The following is a 25114-nucleotide window of genomic DNA, read 5'->3' on the forward strand; positions in this document are numbered from 1 at the left end:
GGGGGAATCCTGCATTGCTTCTTTATTTTTGCCAAGGAACCAGGAGAGAGGAACTGTGCGTGTACTCTCAATCTTTGCTAAGAAAATCTCCAAGGGCTGGAAGAGTGCCAGTCTCCTGTTGAAGTCACAGGGCTAAAGGACTTCATCTGCTTAAAGTGCTATTTGCTGGAACTTGTGAATCCAGCACCTCTGAAAGAATCCAGCAATCTCGACGCCGACAGACGCCGCCGAATCCAGCTCGACATCGTGAGTAACGGCTCCAGTGTCCCGCTTCCTCGACGCCGGCCGCCGGGCCCGATCGACGCCAGCAACAACGCCAGTGAGTAGTGAGTTCGGCTCCAGCTCCAAGTGACCTCGTGTCTGCACCGCTGCTGATCGCATCGACTTCGAGCCCTCTCGACGCCGTGAGCGCTGCTCACTCTTGCAACATCGACATCGATGACGCCGTATCCTGCTTCACCTCGTGAGCGCTGCTCCCGCCTGACTTCGGTCGACGCCGCTGCAGATCGCCCCGACTCCGAGGCCCGATCGACGCCGAAGACGCAACGCCGGACATCTCGACGCCGCTGATCATCGAGTGCTTCACTTTTCCAAGGTACTGTGTTGTGGGGGTCTGTGCGACTCCGGGCTCGACGTAGCGCTCCTCGCGGTCGACGCCGAACCTTTGGATTAACTTTGCCTCGACGTCGTGTGACTCCCGTGTGGGTTACATTGTTGCCAAGAACTGTGTTTTAAAGAAGAAGAGTTGCTCTTGATACTAAAGACTTTGTGCTAAGAAGAAACCGTGCTTGAATTATTATTTTTCCTTCCAAGAGTATTTATTAAGATTGTGGTATATTTTTGTCGTTATTTGGTCTTGTGCTAAGCCTTATATAAAAATCCTTATTTTTATAATACTACTGTGTCGTGTCCATTTGTAGTGTATTCACTTTATTACTGTATGTGGTCATAAATGCTTAACGCACTGCCTCTGAGATAAGCCTGTCTGCTTTGCCAAGCTACCAAGGGGGTGAGCAGGGGTTATCTAAGTGTGTGATCCCCTTGCCCTGACTAGAAAAGGTGTGTCCCTATTTGTCAGAAGTGTATACCTCTGCCAACTAGAGACAGCCGCTTCTAACATCTGGGCACTTTGGACTTCAATGGACTTCGATTTGGGAACCAAGACTGCAACTGCGAAGACTCCTGCTGCTCCTGGTCTCGTCACCCTGCCAGTCTTCTGCGTCATCTGTGCCTGTGCTCCATACAGGCTCTTCACCAGGCCTATGGATATCCAAAGGCACCGCAACAAAGCTGACTAGTGTGCTGTTGTTGAGCTTCCACGGACTTCGAAAGGTTCAGCAACACAGGTGGTGGTTCTGCAACTCTCTCGAGGCCACCACTGTCTTCATAGGAAGTTGGAAGCCAGTATCCCTTGTCGGAACAGCTGGAGCAGTACCCCTGTGCATCACGTCAACTTGCTGTTACCAAGGCCTGTTGACTCTCTTCACCAGAGATCTTCCGGCTCCAAGAAGCCCCAGCTTCCAGCATCTCTTGCTACACAGATCTTCATCCTCACCACATCGTCTGCACAGTGGGCCTGGATCCTTGGTGAGTTGTTCGAGGTCCTCTTGTGACTCCTGGGCCTTCGGCCTGTGGGTCCTCTCCAGGGTCGTCTTTGGCTCCAGTGGACTCCCCTGTTTGCTCAGGTCCTACTCTGGCTTACCTACTTGAGGTGAGTCCCTTGGACCTTGCTGGACCCAACACTGCATCTTTTTTGTCTGCCACGTTTGTTGCTGCTGTCAAGGCTTGTTGGTGCTCCCACCAGACACCGACCCCCTAGCCCTTGACATCCGACATGGGATAGCTTGTAAACGGCTCCTGGTCTTCCACAGCGTTGCCTGGTCCGCACACCGCCAACTCTCCTGCTTCTTCCGACATCGGTGGACATTCGTCTTCTGTGCTTTCTGGACACACCTGAGTGGCATTTACTCTGTCCCCTCTGCTTGCAGGTACCTCTCATCCTGAATCCACCTTTGGGTTCCTCTGGACTCTTTCACCTTCTTCGCCAGCGGCACCTTTACTGATGTCCTCCATTGCGGTCTACGGCAGTTTCCGATGTCACTTCGCACCTATGCACCCGGCCTCCCTGGTATCGATATCCTGGTTCCTAGGGTATCCACATGTGTGGTGACTCTCCAACCTTCCATCTTCCACTGGTTTCTTCAGGGTCCTCTGGGAAGGGTCCTTCTTATTAAAAACTGCAACCGCAACTTACACATTGACTAGCCCTGCTGGTGCCGCAATTCTATAGTGACCGGCAGGGAACTGTAAGTACCGCCTGAACGTGCCTCCCCCCCCGCTGTAGCGCTCCTAGTCAGGCGGGGTGGCGTGCACGAAAAGTGTCTGACTGTGCATCAGAGAGGCAACAGAGAGTGAGTGTGCTGACAGGATAGTGCAACTCGTTGAAGTAGACGGTGCGGGAAGGGTGACAAAACCCTGGAGGCCCACCAACATGGCACAGAATACGGGCCCGATGTAGCTCCCAGACTGACAAGCCTCAAGTTGTGTGTGTGCAAAAAAAAAAAAAACACACGCGTGGCGCCGGCAAAAGTGAGCCTCGCGCTCAAAGTAAAAAAAAAAAGCAAAGTAACGGTGAAAGTCATCGCGATTACTTGCTCAGCACTCGAGAGATGCGTGCGCAGCAGCATTGATTGCAGAGGCGGAGCGAGGCATGCCGCTTGTGTGCGTAACCGAAAGCTGGTGGTCGGCAACAGCTTTTGGAAGCATTTCAAAAACCCACTGACTAAATGTCTCGCAGACAGCGCATGCGCTGACTCAGCGAGACCTAAAAAAGACAGGCTGCACCTGTACTCTTTCTCGTAGCATGGAGTTTTCTGCTATATTTTGTAGCATATTGGATAAATCCACACTCCTCCACACAACATTTGAATAGTCCTTCTGTGAACATGGGCAGTTTGTTAGGACTTGGCGGGTTTAGAATGTAGGTCTTCATTACGCGAAGGTGACATCATTGCAAAGAATAAGGACCATGAGGCCACAAACACACTATGAAGGTGTTTACACATCTAAAGGTCACCCCTCAGAGGTTAAAGTAGGACAAAATCATACAATAATAAGAGTACTGAGCAACGCAGGTTCTTGATCATCGCGTCCTCAGTTACATTGACTTGTTTCAACATAATCAGCATGGTTTGGGGTTGAGGGCTTCAGTGAGGATGATGATTTTGCAATTTGAAGTAAACTGTTTTTAACGAATATAAAAAAAGAGCTGCATACTCGACCCTGAGTGAATTATGCTAGGCAAAAACAAACTTTGATATTTAAAAAATTTCACTTGTATCCTAAAGTGCACTTTCTTTATAGCTAGTAATTCATTTGTACACAGTGTGTTTGATCAAACAATGTTCCTAAGACCAGGCAGGAACAGTAGTACAGCACCTCCCTTCAGTACTGTGCTGCGGATACCATTAATATGAACCCACAGCGGTGTAGGGGGGCGGAACAAGGAAGCAGTCTCCAGTATGTTCTTCGCTCCCAATTTTCTGGTTGACTACTGTTACTCCCTGTAGGATAGTAGGATCTGCTTTCATGGTTACCCCCACTTTTTGCTTGTCTCATGTTTTTTTGACTAGTCTGACTGGGATCCTGCTAATCAGGACCCCAGTCTCTGTGCGCCCTTCCTAAATTGGACCATGGTGTGTACTTAGGTGCCACCCAGATTGGCTACTGGTGTACCCTTGTAAGTCCCTAGTATATGGTACTAAGGTACCATATACCATTGTAGCCTCTGTAAGCTGGTGCTAGCACCACTTACAACAGATATAGGTTTTCTTATAACTGAGGTCACTACACTTAAAACCTATAACTCACCCCTAAAGCAGGGCTTTCAATACAAGGGAGGGTGCTTGGTTATAAGTTTGAGGGTGCTTTGCACCCCTACAATTCCCGGAGTCCACTCTCCAGGCGTTGTAAGTGCATCAGCCTTTACGATACATAGAGTGGCTACGCGTCATTACGCAATAGGCTAACTCTAAACTGCCTGAAACGAACCCTGGCTTGTTTGATATTAAACATGTTGGAATCAAACCCCAATCCCATAAACGGTGTTGGAGGTATGATTCCATGCACTGTAGCGCTCCTCTGGAAAGCCCTCCATGCTCCCGATACCAGTCTTCCAGACCCGGACAGCAAACTATGGCTGCTGCCGACCAGAGACACGATTCTGCCCTCCTGCTGCTGAGCCAAGCTCAAGCAGGGGATGGCTGAACAATAGGTTTCCCTCACAGGGAGGTGTGACCACCTTCTTGACAGGACTTAGTGTATTGGTACAGGGTGGAGGCGCTAGCCAGCGCTACTAAACTTCTTTGATAGCACATTTGGTGCCCTCTGTGCATACTGCAGTTGGAACCAGTTCAGGGAGCGCTGGCTCCCGCTCTGGTGTGAAACTGGACAAAGGACATGGGAGTATCCTCCCCACTGTCCAGCCCCTCCTGTGGGAGGGACCCCTGAATCATCTCAACCCTTTCTTTAGTGTACTTAAGGGCTTACCTGTAGGTGGTTCCTTAGATTCATTGTGGGATAAGATTCTCGATCCAAACCCACTTTATCTTCAACTGTCTGGGCACTTTGGACTTCGATTTGGGAACCAAGACTGCAACTGCGAAGACTCCTGCTGCTCCTGGTCTCGTCACCCTGCCAGTCTTCTGCGTCATCTGTGCCTGTGCTCCATACAGGCTCTTCACCAGGCCTATGGATATCCAAAGGCACCGCAACAAAGCTGACTAGTGTGCTGTTGTTGAGCTTCCACGGACTTCGATAGGTTCAGCAACACAGGTGGTGGTTCTGCAACTCTCTCGAGGTCACCACTGTCTTCATAGGAAGTTGGAAGCCAGTATCCCTTGTCGGAACAGCTGGAGCAGTACCCCTGTGCATCACGTCAACTTGCTGTTACCAAGGCCTGTTGACTCTCTTCACCAGAGATCTTCCGGCTCCAAGAAGCCCCAGCTTCCAGCATCTCTTGCTACACAGATCTTCATCCTCACCACATCGTCTGCACAGTGGGCCTGGATCCTTTGTGAGTTGTTCGAGGTCCTCTTGTGACTCCTGGGCCTTCGGCCTGTGGGTCATCTCCAGGGTCTTCTTTGGCTCCAGTGGACTCCCCTGTTTGCTCGGGTCCTACTCTGGCTTACCTACTTGAGGTGAGTCCCTTGGACCTTGCTGGACTCAACACTGCATCTTTTTTGTCTGCCACGTTTGTTGCTGCTGTCAAGGCTTGTTGGTGCTCCCACCAGACACCGACCCCTTAGCCCTTGACATCCGACATGGGATAGCTCGTAAACGGCTCCTGGTCTTCCACAGCGTTGCCTGGTCCGCACACCGCCAACTCTCCTGCTTCTTCCGACATTGGTGGACATTCGTCTTCTGTGCTTTCTGGACACACCTGAGTGGCATTTACTCTGTCCCCTCTGCTTGCAGGTACCTCTCATCCTGAATCCACCTTTGGGTTCCTCTGGACTCTTTCACCTTCTTCGCCAGCGGCACCTTTACTGATGTCCTCCATTGCGGTCTACGGCAGTTTCCGATGTCACTTCGCACCTATGCACCCGGCCTCCCTGGTATAGATATCCTGGTTCCTAGGGTATCCACATGTGTGGTGACTCTCCAACCTTCCATCTTCCACTGGTTTCTTCAGGGTCCTCTGGGAAGGGTCCTTCTTATTAAAAACTGCAACCGCAACTTACACATTGACTAGCCCTGCTGGTGCCGCAATTCTATAGTGATTTTACTAGTTTTAAACATTGTGCATATTTTAATTTGTGGCATTTTTAAGTGTTACGTGATTCTGGGGCATTTGTATACTTCCTACATGTATCTGGGGCATTCTTGTAACTGTTACTTGCACCTGGGGCATTTTTAAAACACATACCCTTTGCTCTGCTCTTCTCCTGGAACCGACCCCGGTCCGCCGCGGCTGCTGTGCCGTTTGTGCGGAGGGCGGTTGCCGCCATTTTCCACACAATCCCTACTTCCGGCAGGACGCGGTCTAGTCGTCCGCCGGAAGGAAGGTACTTAGCCCCACATGCACCGGACGCGCAGCAGACGCGCCACGGGCGCGCCTAAGGCAAGCCCGTCTGCGCCCGTCCGCGCCTGACCCACGCCGAAGGCACGGAACACTGCCGGTTTGCACAAAGACAGGCTAGTGTATGCTACGAAGGAACTCCATGCTCTTAATCAATTAAAGGAGGATTGCGAGGTATGTCCTCTTAATGCTAACTGTAGATGCCGTAGCTGTGGTTTTGCTTTTTCGACCTCAGACACTATTCATGCAGCTACTTTGCCTGCCCTAGAGGGCAGCCGGCGACCCGAGATTTTGCTGCAGGGGGGACTTAATGCACGCTCACTAGGGAAACACAGATATGAAATAGCCCAGGTAATTGAAAACATGAGGCTGGATATGCTTTTTATAACAGAGACATGGGCCGATGTGGCTTCGGACCCAGATTTTATTACTGCCACCCCGGTTGGTTATAGCTTTGTTAAGATGGATAGGCCTTTGGGTAGGAGAGGAGGAGGAGTAGCAATTATATTTAGAGATTGCTATACTGTTACGGTCCATCCTGTTCAGTTCACTGGCTGTGAAGCTCTACATTTCACTGCCAAACTTAGCGCCAACCTTTCATTTAAGGGTATTCTTGTTTACCGGCCACCTGGGGCTAAATCTCTGTTTTTAAACAATCTGGACGAACTACTTGAAACAGTGCTAGTTCATAAGGAATTTACCATCCTGGGCGATTTTAATTTTTAATTACAGGATCCTACAAATAGAGAGACTGCTATGCACCTGGACACCCTAGGTGCAGCAGGGCTGGCTCAAATGGTTGGCGTTCCCACTCATGAAGCAGGGCACACACTGGATGGGATTTTCTCTTCTTTTCACATGCTTAAAGTTAAAGAAGGGATTCCTCTACCCTGGTCGGATCACTTATTAATTTCACCTTCCCCATAAGTGTTCATCGGCAGGATAGTAAGGCTATGCTTCAGGCAGCTCCCTGTAGAGCCTGAAGTAAAGTGGACAAAACTGCTCTTCGAACTAGACTGGTATGCTCTGTTCCCCCAGGTTGTGCCAACGTGGATACAGCAGTCAACAACTACAATAGCTGGTTATCCGAGGCCATTAGCGTAGCGGGTCCTATCAAGCACATCTCGGGCAACCGCTCGGTGCCATCCGCTCCCTGGTTCTCTGATCTCCTTCGCAATGAAAAGCAAAAATGCCGTCGTATGGAACGCCGTTGGCGTCTGAACTATTACGACTCTGACAAACAGATTTACAGAACAGCCCTCAGGTCTTATAAAGCACTTGTGTTCACCGAGAAAAGCAAATACTTTAAATCTCAGATTGATTCTGCGAAATATTCTTCTAAAGAGTTGTTAAATAAATTGTCCCCAAGGCTTTGAACAAACTGGGCAGTCAACAGTTTGTTGATGATATGGCGTCCAACTTTAAAAGCAAAGTGCTGGATATTGTTTGCAATTTTAAAGACGGCTTAGGTGCTCAGTCGGTTCCTAGTTCGCAGGCGGCAGCGGCCGGCATGAGCAGGTTGCTCGAGTTCTCTCCTGTGTCGGCTGACACAGTGAGCCATCTCATTTTGGCCTCTAAATCAGGTTCTCCATCGAACCAGTGCTCGTCAGCCTTTCTTATGGATCTAGTAGACCTGGTGAGTCCCGTTTTGGCACACATTTTCAATAGGATGTTCTCCTTAGGCAGTTTTCCTACTATCTGGAAGGAGACCTCTGTTCTCCCGCTTCTCAAGAAACCTACCTTAAATGTATCCGTGACATCGAATTACCGCCCCATTGCACGCCTTCCTCTCCCAGCTGAAATCGTGGATAAAATTATGAATGTCCAATTGAAGCAGTGGGAAACGGCCATTACAACGAAGCCGTTTCCACGAAATCGTTAACCACGCATGCAGTACAACGCATGCGTGGTTACCATGAAAGCCTTTACCACGCATACCTTTACTACGAGGTTTGTAGTAAAGGTATATGTGGTAAAGTAAAAAAGTAAAAAAAAGAGGGGCTTGGGGGGGTCTCCCCCCCCAAAAAAAACTCACCTGAAGTCACGTCGTTTAAGAGAAAACGGAAAAAACCTTCCGTTTTCTCTTAACGACGTATGACGTCACCACGCCACCAATCGAGGAAAATGTTATGAGTGGTAAACGAATTCCGTTGTAACGCATGCGTGGTAAAGGCATGCGTTGCAACGGAATTCGTTGTAACGTCATACATTCGAAGCAGTTTATTGATGATAACGGCCTGTTGGACCATTCTCAGTTTAGTTTCCGCAAGGAACACAGTACCGAGACTGCACTCATTAAGGCTACCAAAGAAATTAGAGCAGTTATGGATGGCGGAGGCACCGCAGCATTAATCCTACTTGATCTCTCCGCAGCGTTCGACACTGTTGATCATACTCTCCTGACCCACCGATTAAAATCTTTAGGTGTGGAAGACATGGCATTGGCCTTGCTTGCCTCCTTTTTGCAGGAGAGGAGATCAACGGTGTTGCTCGACGGGTTCAATTCGGAGCCTTATGTGCTGCCTTGTGGGGTTCCGCAGGGAAGCTCTTTGAGTCCACTGTTGTTTAATGTTTACGTCACTGAGCTTGCATTGCTGGTCAGAGATTATGGCTTCTCATTAACATCGTACGCAGATGACTCTCAGATTGTGGTTGCAGCTCATAAAAAACAGAGCTCCCCGGCTGTGCAATTCCATAACTGCATGGCCGCTATTAACATCTGGATGAGCAGTCACTGCCTTAAACTAAACTCCGAGAAGACGGAAGTGTTGATTTTTGGCAATCTTCAACCTTCCTGGAGCAATCTCTGGTGGCCTAAAGAAATGGGCCTGCCGCCCATTCCAACGGCAAAGACCAGAAACTTGGGCATTCTGATTGACAACAGATTGACGTTCATCCAACAAACCAATGCCATTGTGTCTGCGTCCTACTTCCTGATAAAAAAAATCAAGAAGGTACTTCCCTACATCCCTGAGGAAACTAAGAAAGTGGTCATCACCTCCCTTATCCAGTCCAAGTTGGATTATTGCAACAGGCTTTATTTGAATGCCCAGAAGCAGTGCCTGAGGAAACAGCAGGCAGTTCAAAATTCAGCAGCTCGCCTTTTTCTGAGCCTCCCCCGGCATAAATCCATCTCTGAAGAAATTTGGAAGCTGCATTGGCTTCCAGTGGTGCAACGGATCAAATTCAAGGCGCTTTTTGTGGCTTTTAAGGCCTCGACACTGAAGGGTCAGTTGTTCTTACATGAGCTTTTTATGTGGTACCAGTCAGGTAGATCACTTCGCTCCACGGGTGCCAAACTACTAACAGTGCCGAAAATTCGGACCTTGCAGTGGGAAGGACGGAGCTTTCAGTACGGTACCTCTAAGCTGTGGAACCTGCTGCCACCTGAAATCAGGAAGGCTAGCTCTCTTTTGAGCTTTAGAAAAAACTTGAAAACTTGGTTGTTTCAGTGAAGGGAGTCGGTTGGGGTTCTGCTCATGGTTCTAGCGCCGAGACACCATTTTGGTATTTGTGCGCTTTATAAATATCATTATCATCATTATCATTATCATTATCACTTGTGTTGATCCCGCGGTTGTGTTCCCACTCTGGACACGGCCTCCATGGGGTTCCTGGGTACTTACCTTGGGTGGTTCCTTGGGTCCCCAACACTTCTACGTTTTCTGGGTCCTGTCTCGACATAGGTCGTGGTTCCCTTTTCCCTTTTTTAGTATATGGTTTGGTCTCCACCTGGAGAACACTGGGTATTTGTTCTACTTACGTGTTCCATTGTTGAAGTATTGTGATCATATCTCCGGGTAGGAGATATTGCAATGTGTCAGTGAGTTTTTATAATAAATACATATTTTTATAACTACACTGTTTGGTTCTTTTTCACTTAACCTACACTATATGATTAGTAATGGTAAAACAAGCTGCTTTACACTCCTTCTGGAGTAAGCCTGAAGGCTGCTCTTCACAGTTACCACTTAGAAAGCTTTATATGGTTGTCTAAGACCACTTAAATAACTATTAGGGTTGTCTGGATTAGTGCAATGTGCTTCACTTAGATAAGTATGCACCATATACTAAGCCAGCCTCCTACACCCCCTATTGCTTGTTTTAGGGAATAGTAATCTGAATCTAGAGTGAACCAAACTTGTTCACCAATTATCTGGAGATACACTTATGCTACCCTCTCTGAGGCACAAAATGAGAGTCCATGTCGACTAGGGACGACTGTAAGAAACAAAGTACACAACAAAATGGCCAGATCCTGACAATACACAGCAAAAAGCCTGATGGGGTTGCCATTCTTAGACAAAGGCAAGCATGGACAAGAAGGGTTCGATTTATCTTGAATGGGAAAGTCTACAAATTTGGCATCAGTCACTAAAGGAGAAAACATTCATGCAGAGCCTTTGATCAGTATCTGATATTTCTTGTCCAACATTCTCAGTGGAGCACAACCGTTATTCACAGTTAGTTCAACATGCAGGAGCCTGAATCCTGCTTAAATTGATGCGTCGCTCTTCAGCCTCAGCCGCCTTAAAATCACTACATGGGCTGCCTATCCATAAAAGAGTATGTTGTAAGATATTCATTATTACTTTTAGAGCCTTTAGGGCATTAGGACCCAAATACACAATAACCAGATTCACTCCCTATGTCACCTCACACCCTCTGAGGTCTTCAGATAATCTTTTAAGGACCACAACGTTTAGATATAAAACAAAGTGAGGGAGATCAGTATATGTTCTTGGGGTAAAGCATGGAATACTTGTCATCTATGGTTCATTCACTCACAACCTTCTTCCAGAAAGTCCCTAAAAACCTTGATTTTTGGAGCCACCGATTCTCTCTCCTTCTCTCTGATTTAATTTATTCACAGTTAGGATAGCAGCATCCACCTAAGCTCACAATCTCTTTCTGCATAGCACCAAGATACTCCTGCGGAGTGATAATCGCGCTTTATAAATAATATACATACATACATACAGATGGCACAAGCACCAGCAAAGTAAATACCTCTGGTTTGAATTTCGAGCCCCAACTAAAGTGTAAAAAAGGCTGCTGCAGTGAACAAATACAAAGACATGCTTTCTGTGCATAATGAATCTGAGATAAAGAATTTACTGTTGTGTTATGTTAATAACTTTTATAAAGCGCGGCGATTACCCACGGGTGTCCTGGCGCTAACACATCTATCCTGAGGCAGCGAGCAAGGAGGAACTGAGATTATTCAGCAAAAAGTCAGGTCTTCAAAAGTCTAACAGATCAGTAGAGTTTCTGAGGCGAAAGAGAAGATCATTCCAGGATTTCGCTACGCAAAAGCAAAGCTTCTGTCCCCCCATGAAGCTTTCCTCCTGGGCGGTACAGAAACCAGCGTATCCCCTAACGAGCGAAGTGCTCTTTTCGGAACGTACCACTGGAACAGCTGGTTCAAGTAGTCTGGGCCTTTGCCATGCAGACCTTTGAAGACCATGCAAAGTAATTTAAAACGCACACAACTCCTTACTGGGAGCCAGTGCAGCTTCCTTAGTTCCTTGGAGATGGAGGAGAATTTGGATGTACCGGTCAGAAGTCTCGCAGCTGCATTTTGCAGCAGCTGAAGTTTATCCAGACTTTTTTGTTGAATATTTTAATACAGGCTGTTACACTAGTCCAGCTTCGACAGTACCAGAGCTGTAACCACCGTTTGGCAACTACCTTGAGGTAGGAATGACATTACTTTCCTGACCGTTCTAAGCACATATGCAGTTGATGATGTTATTGCATTAACCTGATCCCCCAAAGGTGAGTCTCTCACCCACAATTACCCCCAAATTCTTCACCTTTTTTGAAGGCAGAGGGAGAGAGCCCATCGAATCCGGCCACCAACTAGATTCCAAAAATGAGTATCCTTTCCAAACACTAGGACTTCAGATTTACCTGAATTAAGCTTCAGACAATCCTCTGCCATCCATTTCCCAATTTATTGCATACAGGCTTGGAAACGTTGATCTATGCCCGTTTCCTGACCTGTTGGTAGAGACACCACAATTTGGGTATGATCCGCATAGGAGGTAAGACCAAACGCAAATGCTCTAATAATGGGGCAAGGATGAAACATAAACATTAAATATAGTGGGGCTAAGGAAGGACCCCTGTGGGACCCCACAGGGTAGCGAAAAGGGTTTAGATTAATATCCACCCAATGTAACAGTATGTCCTCTGCCGGATAGAAAGGAATTTAGCAAAGCCCAGGCTTTGGATTGGATCCCGCACTCCTTTAGACGGTCCATCCAGATACCACGATGGACCGTATCAAAGGGCGCAGACAGATCCAACAAGATCAGAACTGCCCTCCCACCTCGATCAAAGGCCTCTCGGATCGCTTCTGTGGCCTTAATGAGGGCAGGCTCGGTGCTGTGTCCCCATCTAAAACCATACTGGGAATGGTTCAGGGCTTGTGTTGCCGCCAAGAATGAGCTAATTTGTGTGTTCAAAATGTTTTCTACCAACTTGGCAGGGAGTGGAAGACGCGAGATCGGGCGGAAATTATTGGTGTCTTTAGGGTCCAGGCTTGTTTTTTTTAACAGGGGCAATATAGAAGCCAATTTCCAACAGGTAGGGAAGTGTCCTGTTTCACCCATTCCCTCAAAATGGAAGCCAGTGATTGAGCAATGAGACCAGGAGTCAATTTGGCCACTGCTACCGGGCAAGGATCATGGGGTGATCCTGATTTCGCAGCCATGAGCAGCTTCTCCAAATTGTCTGGGGATACTGGCATGAAAGTATCTGGTATCTCAGTGGTAACTGTAAAGGCCTTACGTTTTTTACTTGCTGGATCCAACATGCCACTCTTTAAGCCACAAAAGGCTGAGAAAATGGTTTCCACTTTGGTCAAGAAGAATTTGGCTATCTCTTCACACAGCTCTTGACTTGAATCAACTATGGCTGGGCGTGGAGACAATCTAAATAGTTCTTTAGCTGAATTTTTCGCTAGATCTATACGTGCCACATAGAACTCTTGTTTGGCTAGGTGGAGCAGTTGCTTATACTTAAGTAACCCCATTTTGCAGAGTTTTTTATCTGTTTCATTATAGCCCTTTCTTCAGCTTCACTCTAACCATTTGCAAGTGCGTTTGTGATTATTCAGATCTTCTGTGTACCACAGGACAGATGGTTGTAGTCTTTTAGGGAAGAAAGATTTTTTGGGGGCTAGTGTATCACAAGCCTTCTCGAGCTATTTTGTGTATGCCATGGCGGCTTCCTCTACTCTCACCGGCAACTGGTTGGCCGTGGAGGTGAGAAGCTCTTGTAAAGCAGTTGCCTCAATATTCTTCCAAGTACAGTGGACGGGTATACCCATTAGAGTCACTGGGACCTGGGTGCAATGCGGTACATATGAAAGAGGGGTCCCAGTTCACAGTCTATACGACAAAGCAAACAATTCAAAATAATCATGTACATAAAAACAAACAATTTTTTTTTGTAAACAAAGGAATAAAAGAAAGGTTAGGCACACTGTTATTTAATCACAATGTGTAGACAGAGAATAAAGCGTACATCTTTAGCGTATTTATATACAATAACAATGGTGGCCCAAGGAGTATGAAGGTATAGATGTGCCCGTGAAGAAAAAAAGAAATAATAATAATAAGAAAATGCATTTTGAAATAATATATTGTGTTATCGCACATTGATACCACTAACTGTGAGTCTCCCTGTATTTTTATTAACATGCAATCCCGTATGATTCAATCCTTTCGGACACATGATTAACTAATGTGTCCATGTTGTGTATACATTACAGATTGTCATCCTCCGCCATTTTGGAGCCGGACGGTCCATTTTAGTGATGTTTAGTTGACACGGTAATTGACTTTTGACCATTCATTGATTTCCTTTTAATTCTTTAGTTTCCCTTTTTCGTCATACTTATGGTTGTTCATTGTTTTAGGATCACTGAAGCCCCTCCCCCTCTATCACCGTCCTGATGAATACCCCGCTCTAAGGCTGTATTGTTACCTAGCAACACTCTAGGGGTCGAAACGTCGACTTTTCTTCCTTCCCCCTACCAGCTGAAGCCATCTCAAATACAAAACATGTTGATGAGCAATAGGCATGGTTTTTTCTAATAGTGAAGTGCTCATTTATTGTGTACTACCTGTTGGCCTTGGTCTATCACCAACTGCCAACCATATTTGTGAAGTTAAAGATTAGTCCTCTATCATTCACGCAGGATATCTTCTTATTACTTTTTTCTTCACGTGCACATATATACCTTCATACTCCTTGGAGCACCATTGTTATTGTATATAAATACGCTAAAGATGTACGCTTTATTCTCTGTCTACACATTGTGATTAAATAACAGTGTGCCTAACCTTTCTTTTATTCCTTTGTTTACAAAACAAATTGTTGTTCGTTTTTAGGTACATGATTATTTTGAATTGTTTGCTTTGTCGTATAGACTGTGAACTGGGACCCCTCTTTCATATGTACCGCATCAATATTCTTCCAGGCTCTGGGTATTATTTGGCCTTTTGGGTGAGGTCCGCTTGTGGGCCGAGTCCTAAATGTCAGTTCGAATTGGGCGGCCAGTGAACTGAAGTCCAGGATGATTAGAGAGAGAAAATACCATCCAAGGTATGACCTGCCATGTGTGTAGGGCAAAGAACCTGTTGCTTCAAGTGTGCACTATTCATTGTATCTATCAGAGTCACTGTATCGGGGTCAGTTAGACGCTCAAGATAGAAATTAAAATCGCCAATGATTATGTATGCATCTGTGCAGAGGCCTTCTTCTAGAATGTTATCCAGTGAAGCTAAAAAGGTATTCCTAGCTCCCGGTGGTCTGTATAAGAGAATAGTTTTAAAAGTATGATGGAAAGCTTGAGATTAAAGGATAGTGCCTCAAATGTTTCAGATGGGACCGACTGAAATGATGGCCTGATAGAATTGTGATGTATCACAGCCACTCCCCCTCTTTCCTGTGAGGCCTATTTTGCGTATAGCATAAGAACTCTGGTGGGGTGGCCTTCAATATATCTGGACCAGAGGAGTCGTCCACCCAAGTCTCTGTGATAAAAGCTAACTTTATGTCCCATTCTTCAATAAGCCTTGCGCATTCTAGGCTATGCTTCATTAGAGATCTCGCATTAACCAAACAACATTTAATTACTTGGGTATTGTCCCCACCCGACCTGGATCCTTGATCCCTAAAACAAGCAGAAGGCAGATACAGGACTTAAGGAAGGGTAGTTTTACAATTGAGACAAACCTGCAACGTGGTGTAGGTGGGCAGTCAAAAGAAAGGCATATGCAAGGCATATAATGTTTTGTGATTAAGTGTGCTTTTGAAATGTAAATAGTTCCGTATTCCTATGCAAACAGGCTATAGGAGACCAAATTATACACCAAATAGCCAACAGTATGAAGTGGGAGAACTGCTCCCCTGGCAGACCGAAAGCTCTGTCTATGTATAGTTTAACGAACAGGTAACAATTGGTATACAGACAGCTGCGCTAACAAACCAGACCTAAAAATTATCCCCCACAAGTCAAGCCTAAAGGCAGTACACCCAAAGGTCTAAAACAGGACAGGTTGCATCATTTCTTTTCATGAACTGATTCTATTTTCATTAGACACAACTGGCCACAGATCACCGAAGGAAGCAAACATAAAATTCAATGAAAAATACAGATTGTGTTTTTCTGGTAACTGGACACTCCTATTTCCCCCACTTCAATCAGCCCCAATCCAAACCAAAACAATCTGCCCCACTCCAATCCAAAACAATCTGTTCCACTCCAATCTGCCCCACTCCAATCTAAAACAATGCGCCACACAATTTAACTGGAGGCTCAATGTGGCCCCTTTGAATGCCAGGAGACATACATTTAATCTCACAGCAGGCTTTGAGAATCTCAGCCATGAACAGAAAAGGTGCTGGTTCATACGCACCACTAACAAATGCAAGACATCAACCTCAAGAGCAGGTCTAGGGGCAAAAACCTGGAGAATACTGGGATTTAGAAAAGACAGCCAAGAGAGACTTCCACACGTTTATGTGTTGTTTAATTGAAGAAAATCAAAGGGGTGTCCATCGTTGAGCAGGCAGGAGCCAGAAGCAACAACTGAAACGTCCATGCGTAATTCTTTCGGCGTGACCCCACGTGCATTAGGGAAGTGGCGTCATGTCAATTCAGGCTATCCCATTTTCTTTTTATGTACCGTCCATTTTCACATGTAGCGGAATACAACAGACCCCCTTATAAAACATCGTCGTGGGACTTTAGATAGACTGGCTTGGCTTGCTTCCTGAGCTTTTCTTGTGTTTTAAGTACTTGACCATGTTTCTGGGTCAGGCCCATAGGCGGGAGATGAATCTAAAGTGAAGGAAAAAAAACACGTTAGTTCTTAGTTCCTTTCCTTTGTACGCATATGTACATTATATATAGTTTTATTCTCTGAAATATTTTATTTAAATGCAAAACTGTTTCCCACATATACAAATCACTTTCATTAAACACAAATTTGCAACTGGATTTAGGAATAGAAGTTCTCAAACATCTGATGGAGATTTTGTAGTTGTGTTCTTTTAATTTGGGAAACATTTCAATCAGAAAAACTGCAGAGTGTATACAGAGACATGGATATATAGGGATGGAGTAGTACATAGTAAGAGAAGGATAATATTAGACTGTAGTGGAATGGGATATTACTAGATCATACAGTGGTAAACAAAAGGGCTCTCAAATGGAGTTACCGAAAATGGCGTAATAAGTACTGTGAACTGTCGGCTGCATATTTGACATATCCTATGTGTTTCAAGTGATGCGGTAAACATGCATCACAAAAGCGTCAAAACCTCATGTGTAATGCGGTATGGCCACAGCTAGGCAGAACAGAAGAAGCTGGTGCTGTGTCTGCTCTACACAGTACAGAAAAACTCAGAAGCAGTAACCCCAAAAGTGATACTGATTCCTCATTTATTAATATGTCCACAGTAATATCATGCATTCCAAGTGCGGTAACATAGTTAGTGACCTGCAATATTATCTTGGATTTCATACGCTGGATTCAATGAGGATCAGCATTGGTTTGGTAGTGGGAGCAATGTGTAAGGAATACTACACGTTAGTATTCATAGCAGCCTACCCCTAGGACACACAGCAGTCATGAAAAGATGGGGAAGAATCCCAAATGCATTACAGCAGGGTGGAGAATATCAGAACCCATGATGCCAGAACTGAGAATGAAATAGCCCTCTTTATTATGCACCATCCAGCCTAAAGCAATCGCCCTGGGCTGCACTGCAGCGACCACATAACCAACGCTGCCTCAGGTGGTCATTACTCTCCATTGGGATTAGCATAGTCGGACTGGCCTATAAAGCAATCATGGAGTGTCCAAAGGGCTAGTCTTACAGGTCAGTGTGTGATTGACAGTTTTGTGGTAGTGTGTGGGCCTATTTTATGGCCTGGTATGCCGTTTTTGTCTGTTGATTTTCCTGATATTCCCACAAACATTGCCTACAGCTCGCACAAACCCATGCAGTCTCAAAAACTGTCCAATTTGCAAATGTGGGCCACTTTTTAGGTCTCGCCTACGCAGTGGGCATGAGCTGCATAGGCAAAAAGACCTTTCATAATCGCTTTGGCTTTTCAGTCAAAAACGTGCACACGTTCCATTGCCTTCAATGGCAACGCATGCACTTGTGGCGATTCACTTGCGGGAGCGTGAGGCACCATATGGTAGCAATTATCGCTCCTGGCGCTGCTCCCTCTCGCAAGTGAAACGCTTTCACTTTTGTTTATCCAGCACTCACCCCCTCCTCTCGCCCCTCTCCCTGCTGCCTTTTAGCGCAAGGAACGCGCTTGTTTTATTTACTATAGAATAAAGTTGCTTCGACGCTTGCCTTGATTTCTAACCACTTACACAGCAGCAGCCATACATACCCCATGGAGACAGAAGGGACCCCGGAGTGACGGTCTTTATAAAAGAGAAAGGCAGAGGTGAATGAGTGCCAAATGTGCACATACATATATTTATGTTCAGTTAATGGTGTAGAGCGCGAACCAAGGGCATGGTGGTGTCAGAGCGCTATACATCTGCGGAGAGACGTCTGTGTTTCCCCAGGCTGTGATGTACTCTACAGAAAACACCTGTATTGGTAAATGACAAAAGTGTATGCTTTAAAAACGTATCTCCTCACTGGTACCGCTCTCTAGCGCTCATTTGGGAACGAAGACACATTAAACTAGAGGGATTATCCCAGGCTCACACAATTCGGGGACTGTTAACACTGGGCTCCACGATTTCCATCATTAAAACCCCTTAACGGAAAAGCAAAATTTCTCCAAACTACAGTACAACTAGTAGAACGTGTTGATGTTGTTGAAAATATTTTTCACAAAAATACTTCGTACCACGAACTCTTAGTAAAATGAGGGGGGGGGGGTTTAAATCTGCAGTTTCTGCTTTGATGGCCATATATTAACAAACAAAATCTCAGAGTATGAATACCGTTCGTTTCACAGGACGGACGGCCTGGGGTTGGTTCACGGCGTTAAAGTCGACCCTCTCCAGGGGAGTTTTTTGATGGCCATATAATAACAAACAAAATCTCAGAGCATGAATACCGTTCGTTTCACAGGACGGACGCCCTGGGGTTGTTTCACAGCATTAAAGCCGACCCTCTCCAGGGGAGTTTTGGAGGCAGAGTTTAACTTCCAGATTATGTGGTTTTTGTTTTGTTTATGCGTCCCACACGATTTTACTACAGGTTTCTCTAATATATTAGCGTAGAACCATTAGGATTTACAGCTTTATCTGAAGATAGTACTTCAGGTTGTGGGCAATGGATAAGCAGTACCCAGGAGAGTTAGTTCTCTGCAGCCCCTAATCATGTAACAAGAATAATAACAAGCATTGGCATAGCCAATAGGTCTCGTCTTTGGGACCTTATAAGTGTTTAGTTATCCAGCACAATATCCTTGGTGCAACAACATCAACTGTTCCATGGCTAAACACTTATAAGGTCCCAAAGACGAGACCTATTGGCTATGCCAATGCTTGTTTAACATTCTGATTCATTAAGGAGGCTGCTTATATTTTGGTGCCAGGCCTAATTCCCATCCCTGTCCGTCCCTGGGGATTAGTGCTCTCTCCTTAGTCGAACTGCAGACAACGTATGCATTGCATAGCACAGGATGATTACGTTGCAGTCCATATGAATTTCTTGTGAGCCCTGGGCCATACAGCTGACACACACATCTTAAAACAAGTTGCACTTACACAAAGTAATGTCTGAGTAAATAAAAAAAAAAGACTTGTAGGAATTGGTAAACAGTGAACGAAAGAGAAGGAGTAGGATTAATGCTTGGAGTTTTGTTTAAGGAGTAGGTCCCTGACGGGTCCATCAACTGCTCGGTATTGAGTACTGATCCAATTCATTGTTTCGGTTTGTCACTCTATACAAAGCAGAGGGAGTGAGATTAGGAAGGGTACTGGATTAAAGAAGGAAATTAACCTGTAAGCATCTGTTAGTAGTGTGTAGTGCTGTTGATTCATAAACTCTGCATACTCCTGCCTTCGCGCACTGGGCTTGGACATCTGCAACTTGCTATTCTTCGAAGAAGACTTTCTAGTCCTGAGCTCCTCCTTATACTGGCAATGTGCATGGGCTCGGACTCCATGTTAGATTATTAAATGCCCAGCCAATGAGAGTGGTTTGAAGTGGTAGAAGAAAGTTGTGTAAATACACATTGCTGGAGAATTAGGCATAGAAACAGAAAGAAATAATTTGCAACCAGAGCCATACGTTTCCGCGGAGGAGGGTGGGCATATATGAATCTACAGCACTAAACGCTATAAATATGCTAATAGGATAATATTTTCCTCGTACTACGTGTTGGTGTAGATACAAATGCTCTGCTTAGACTGTAAAGCAATCTCTCTCTAGAAGCGTTGGCTAGTGCGTGGATCGAGAAGATGTCTGAAAAAAGGTCCTTAGAATCATATACCAACTAAAGCTTGCTGTCTAGCAAAAACATCCACACCGTTCTGTTTGGTAAATATGTGGTGTTGACCAAGTAGAAGCCAGTGGGATGTTTTCAAAGAAGCCTTCTATGTAGAAGGTTTTAATGATTCCATACCATGGTTATTCAAATTTTAGAAATTGACCTTTTATTTTATCATGTTATTTTCACATGAGTGATCAGTTCATCATAATCCGTTTCAATCGTGAATAAACCTTTTGACTTATTCATCAAACATTTAAGCTGCCCCAATGCATTTCGGCATATCAAATGCCTTCTTCCAGGGGATTATTCTATAAAGTGAAACAACACATCATTTAATTCCAATCCTCTAAACTAGCTGTACATTAATACATCACAATACATAATGGTCTAAACGATAAATGTTCATGTCATGAGTAGTTAATGAATATGTGCCATGTTTATTAAAAAAACTCCATTGTCAACCAAACGGTATTCCCACAAAGCTACGTGTTTGTTTAAAAAAATGTCCTCGCTGCGGTGGTGGGTTTCGTTAATTAGCTACAGTGAGTGCTCGAATTAAACTAAGTAACGGACCATGACTTGAACGCGCTGTTCTAAGCATTCCCAAGTCATTTTAAAATATACAACTAAGCGGCTTACCGATCAGAAATGTTTGTGTCTCCCGCGTCTCTCCTCACGAACCGGAAGTTTATAACGGGTGTCCGCTATCATTACTCGAGAATGTATTTCATGTGTTAAAAAAACAAATAAGTGTATGGTGCGGTTGCTGACCGGACCTGTGTATTTCAAATGTCTCATTGCGAAAAAAGTCTCTATTAGAGAGTCACATAAAAAATTGTGATTTAAACGAGTGCTGTGCGCCAAATATATCTCAATAAAGTTAACTGTGTTTAAAGAAAAAAAGGGTGTGGTGTGATTATTTTGGTACATACGTTCTTGTGACTATTATCGTCGATCATGTAAGCAATGTAAATTATTTGGGATGGATAAGTAAAGAAGCCACTATTCGGGTCTAAGAAATAACAACAGTAATTTAAAGATAACATGTATATTCCATACGATCATTGAGCCCATACGGGGTCATGCTAGACAATAGAGAAATCCAATAATTTTCTCTCTGCAGTAGTCTCTTTTTGTGATCTTGTCCTTCTATGTTGTCGACATTCTCTAGGACACAAAATCTTAACTGGCTGATATTGTGGCTCATTTCCACAAAATGCTGGGCCACTGTTGATTTCAATTGCTTAGTCCTGATGTTCGACTTGTGTTCATTTAATCTCGTTTTTATTTTTCGATCAGTTTGTCCCACGTAAATTTCCCCACAAGGGCATTTTAACATGTACACTAAACTGCTTGAATCGCAGGTCGCTGTGGCTCTTAGATGAATTTTATTTCCCTTCATTGGGTGATTTATGGTCGTTCCTTTGATAACACTATTACAGTGATTACAGTTCCAACAAGGGAGTGTACCTTTGTATTCCATTGATTCGGCGTGTACATGTTTCAAACGTTCTCCAAGGTTCTTGGCTCTTGTGTATGCAAAGATAGGACTTTCATCAAAAACATGATTGAAATCTTGTTCAATTCTTAGAATTTGCCAATGTCTCATAATTATACTCTTGTATTTTTTACTTGCTGTTGAGTACTTTGAAACTACAGTCATGGATTCTTTAGTTTTTGTTTGTTTTTTGGTCAGCAATTCATTCCTCGTTTTGTTCTTTGAACGTTCTTGTGCCTGTTCGAGAATATGATCAGGGTACCCTCGTCTTTTAAATCTGAGCATCATCTCTTTTGATTGTTCTTCTAAAGCATTTGAATCCAAAATTATTCTCTTTGCTCGTAAGAGCTGGCTGTAGGGTAAATGTTCCTTCAGGGGTTGAGGATGAAAGCTCGAATAATGTAAAGTATTGTTTCGATCAGTTCCTTTCCGGAATAAATATGTCTGAAATCCCGTCGATGTTTTCTTAACTTTCACATCCAGAAATGTTATTGACTCCTCTTGTATTTCATAGGTAATTGGATGCGGGAATCCACTTCATTGAGTTGTTTGAGTTGTGTTATCAAGGTGTCTTTGGGACCCTCCCAAAGTAAAAAAATATCATCAATGAATCTTAAAAATATTTTGATGTGTTTGTTCCAATTGGCTTTACTCAAGATATTCTCTTCTTCAAATCTGCTCATGAAGATATTGGCGTAGGCAGGAGCTGCCGAATTTCCCATTGAGGTCCCTGTTTTCTGTTGATACCATTCCTCATTCCATGAAAAGTAGCTATGAAATAGCGTAAATTCCAAAAGTTCCATTAGAAAAATTTTGAAATTGTTTTCGAGATCTGTTCTCAACAAGCAATATTCTATCGCTTCAATTCCTTTGGAGTGTGGTATTGAGGTGTATAGTGCTGTGACGTCCACTGTACAAAGTAGAACCTCTTGGATATTTGTCACCTTTACTGTTTGTAATTTCAACAAAAAATCTGTGGTGTCTCTGATGTACGTCCCTAATGATGTCACTATTGGTTGTATGTGTTTATCCAGAAATTTTCCGACTGGTTCATGAATGCTTCCAACCGTTGAAACTATCGGTCTGCAAGGAGGAGTCTTCTGGTTCTTGTGTATTTTAGGTACCAAGAAGAATTTCTGACTTTTCGGATGATCTTGTGTTAAATATTTTTTTGTCTTGTCTGTGATAATTCCTTCTTGTAATGCTTTCAAAAGGAGAGTGTCAATGATTTCTTTAAACTGTTTTGTGGGATTCGTATCCAATTTTAAATATGTGTCATTGTCCGAGAGGTGGAGGATTGCTTGGCTGTTGTAGTAAGTGGTGTTCAAAATTACTATGGCTCCTCCTTTGTCCGCTTTGGTGCATGTTATATCAGGATTTGTGGCGATTGTCCGCAGAATTCTCATCTCTTTCTGAGTACAATTTTTCTGTTTTGTTATTCGTTGACAATTGATTTTGTTTATGTCATTTTTGACTAATGTTTCAAACGTGTCTAGTGTCTTATGAGACATCGGTGCCATATATGTACTTCTTGGAGTTAATCCTCTTAATTGGTCTTCTGTTGTCTCTTTAGGTGTTTGAATTACGTTGTTAAAAAAATGGCGTAAACGTAGTTTTCTCATTAGTTTGAAAAATGAAATGTTGATTTCTAGTTTGTTTGTATTAAATGTTGGAACGAATGATGTTCCTTTTTGAAGTGTTTGAATCTCGATCTTGCTAAACTGATAGTTTGAAATATTGATTACCAAATTCTCCTCTACTTCACTAATTTTGGTTTGTCCTTCTTGGCCGTAACTGTTCTTGTCTGTGGTGGTTCTTTTGTTTTTCTTTTGACCCTCCTGGGTCTTCTTGTCTGTCGGGGCCCTGCTCTAAAAAAGGATCACTTGATGTTGATGGTGTGTCTGTGTTTCTTTGTATAATCTCTGTTCTTTGCGGAGGATAACGATTTGTTCTTCTTTGTTGATTGGTAGTGTCCCCATCTGAAGAGGAAGTGTCCGTATTGGCTGTATATGGTTTATTCTGACGACGTTTAGCATATATCTCAGCCCATGTGTAAACTTCCCCCATTTTGTAATCAATAGTGTCTCTTCTCAGTTTTCTTATCTTACGTTCACTCACTTCCGCCGTGTGTTTAGACAATTGTGTGTTGATGTCTTCCAGAATTTTTGTTAATTCTTCTGATGTATAGCTATTTTCTAGTTCTTTTTTTACATCACTGATGTCTTTAGCCAGTTCTTCCAGGATATTAGATAGTTCTTCGACTATTAATAAAATAAGATCTAATGAACACTTGTTCAAAATCGCAAACCATCTTTCCTTAAATTTTTGAACATTCTTACAAAGCGATGGTTTAAGGGGTATCCTCAGACCTCTCGGTATTCTCTGTGCTTTGTGGTATTTGATCATAGTACTCGCGTGCAGGCGTTGGTTTATTTCTTTTTTAGACAGATAAAGTAATTGTCTTATATTTTGTTCCTTAGTCCGTTTAGTGGCTGTGTCTGTTGTTTCTTCATTGATTAGTGCATAGATTCTGGAAGCTTCATCGTCCTTGTATGCAAATGTTTCCGCTCTGGTGTCTGTCATGCTGAAAATTTCTTCGTACTGCATCTTGATTTTTTTAAATGTATTCTTACGGGTGTGCTGCCCTTAATGGATCGGATCAATTTGGACGTTATTGTGGGTTTCTAGAAAGGGCGCACTACGTGGTTCTGACAATTTCACAATAACCATGGTATGGAATCATTAAAACCTTCTACATAGAAGGATTCATTGGAGCCCGGGGGACACACCCCATATGCATGGGGGTGCAACCATTCAGTTATCTTATTACACCTTCTATCGGAGGGTGATACCTTGGAGCACCATACAACTGTGAAATTGTCAGAACCACGTAGTGCGCCCTTTCTAGAAACCCACAATAATGTTTTCAAAGAAGGCCATAGTGGCAGCCTTCTTTCTTGTAGTGTGTGCCCTGGGGGGTACAGGGAGAACTTGCTTGGCTTTAAAGTAGTAAGTATAGATGCACTTGACTATCCATCAGACAATTCCTTCTTTTGAAATAGTTTGACCATTGTGGGGGTTATAAAGGCTACAAACAGCTGGTCTGCCTCACATAAGGATGTGCCCCTGATGGAGCAGATTTCATCTGCAGTCATGCATTGTTTTATTTTTGTGCTTCAGACAGGCTGCATTTAAATTGCCACGCACATTTTGGTGCAAGTTAAAAACATGGCACATGAAAAACATGAAAGTGAGGCCTATTTAGTCTGTAATGCTTGTGCTGCATTAACGTGTTTTTACAGTGTAGAGAAAAGTGGCCTTTTTACCTTTGAAGATTCATTGAATGTGTTTCTCTCTTCCCAGCTCATCCATGTAATCTAGATGTATTATTCCTGTCTTAATAGACTTTGACTTGTTGCATATTTTGATAAACATTTTCAGTCAATAACACCTCTTTTTATAATGTGTGTGAATTAATAATGCACCAAACACGACACAAGGGACTAAATGCTTGTTTGCATGAAAAGCTATCTAAAACATT

At 44.0% G+C, this 25114-nt stretch overlaps 1 protein-coding gene across 8 annotated transcripts in view; it reads right to left on the reverse strand.

Moving 5' to 3' along the window:
* Nucleotides 1-16108: 16108 nt before the first annotated feature.
* LYRM1 (LYR motif containing 1) overlaps nucleotides 16109-25114 on the reverse strand; it is a 146201-nt gene continuing 137195 nt past the window's right edge. For all 8 annotated transcript variants that reach the window (XM_078665082.1, XM_078665080.1, XM_078665087.1 and 5 more), the window contains one exon: nucleotides 16109-16436. In XM_078665082.1, coding sequence (XP_078521208.1) covers nucleotides 16320-16436 — 117 coding nt within the window. In that variant the 3' untranslated portion in view covers nucleotides 16109-16319. The remainder of the gene's footprint in view (nucleotides 16437-25114) is intronic.

This window comes from Lissotriton helveticus, chromosome 10 (assembly GCF_964261635.1).
Source record: "Lissotriton helveticus chromosome 10, aLisHel1.1, whole genome shotgun sequence".
Classification (NCBI taxonomy): domain Eukaryota; kingdom Metazoa; phylum Chordata; class Amphibia; order Caudata; family Salamandridae; genus Lissotriton; species Lissotriton helveticus.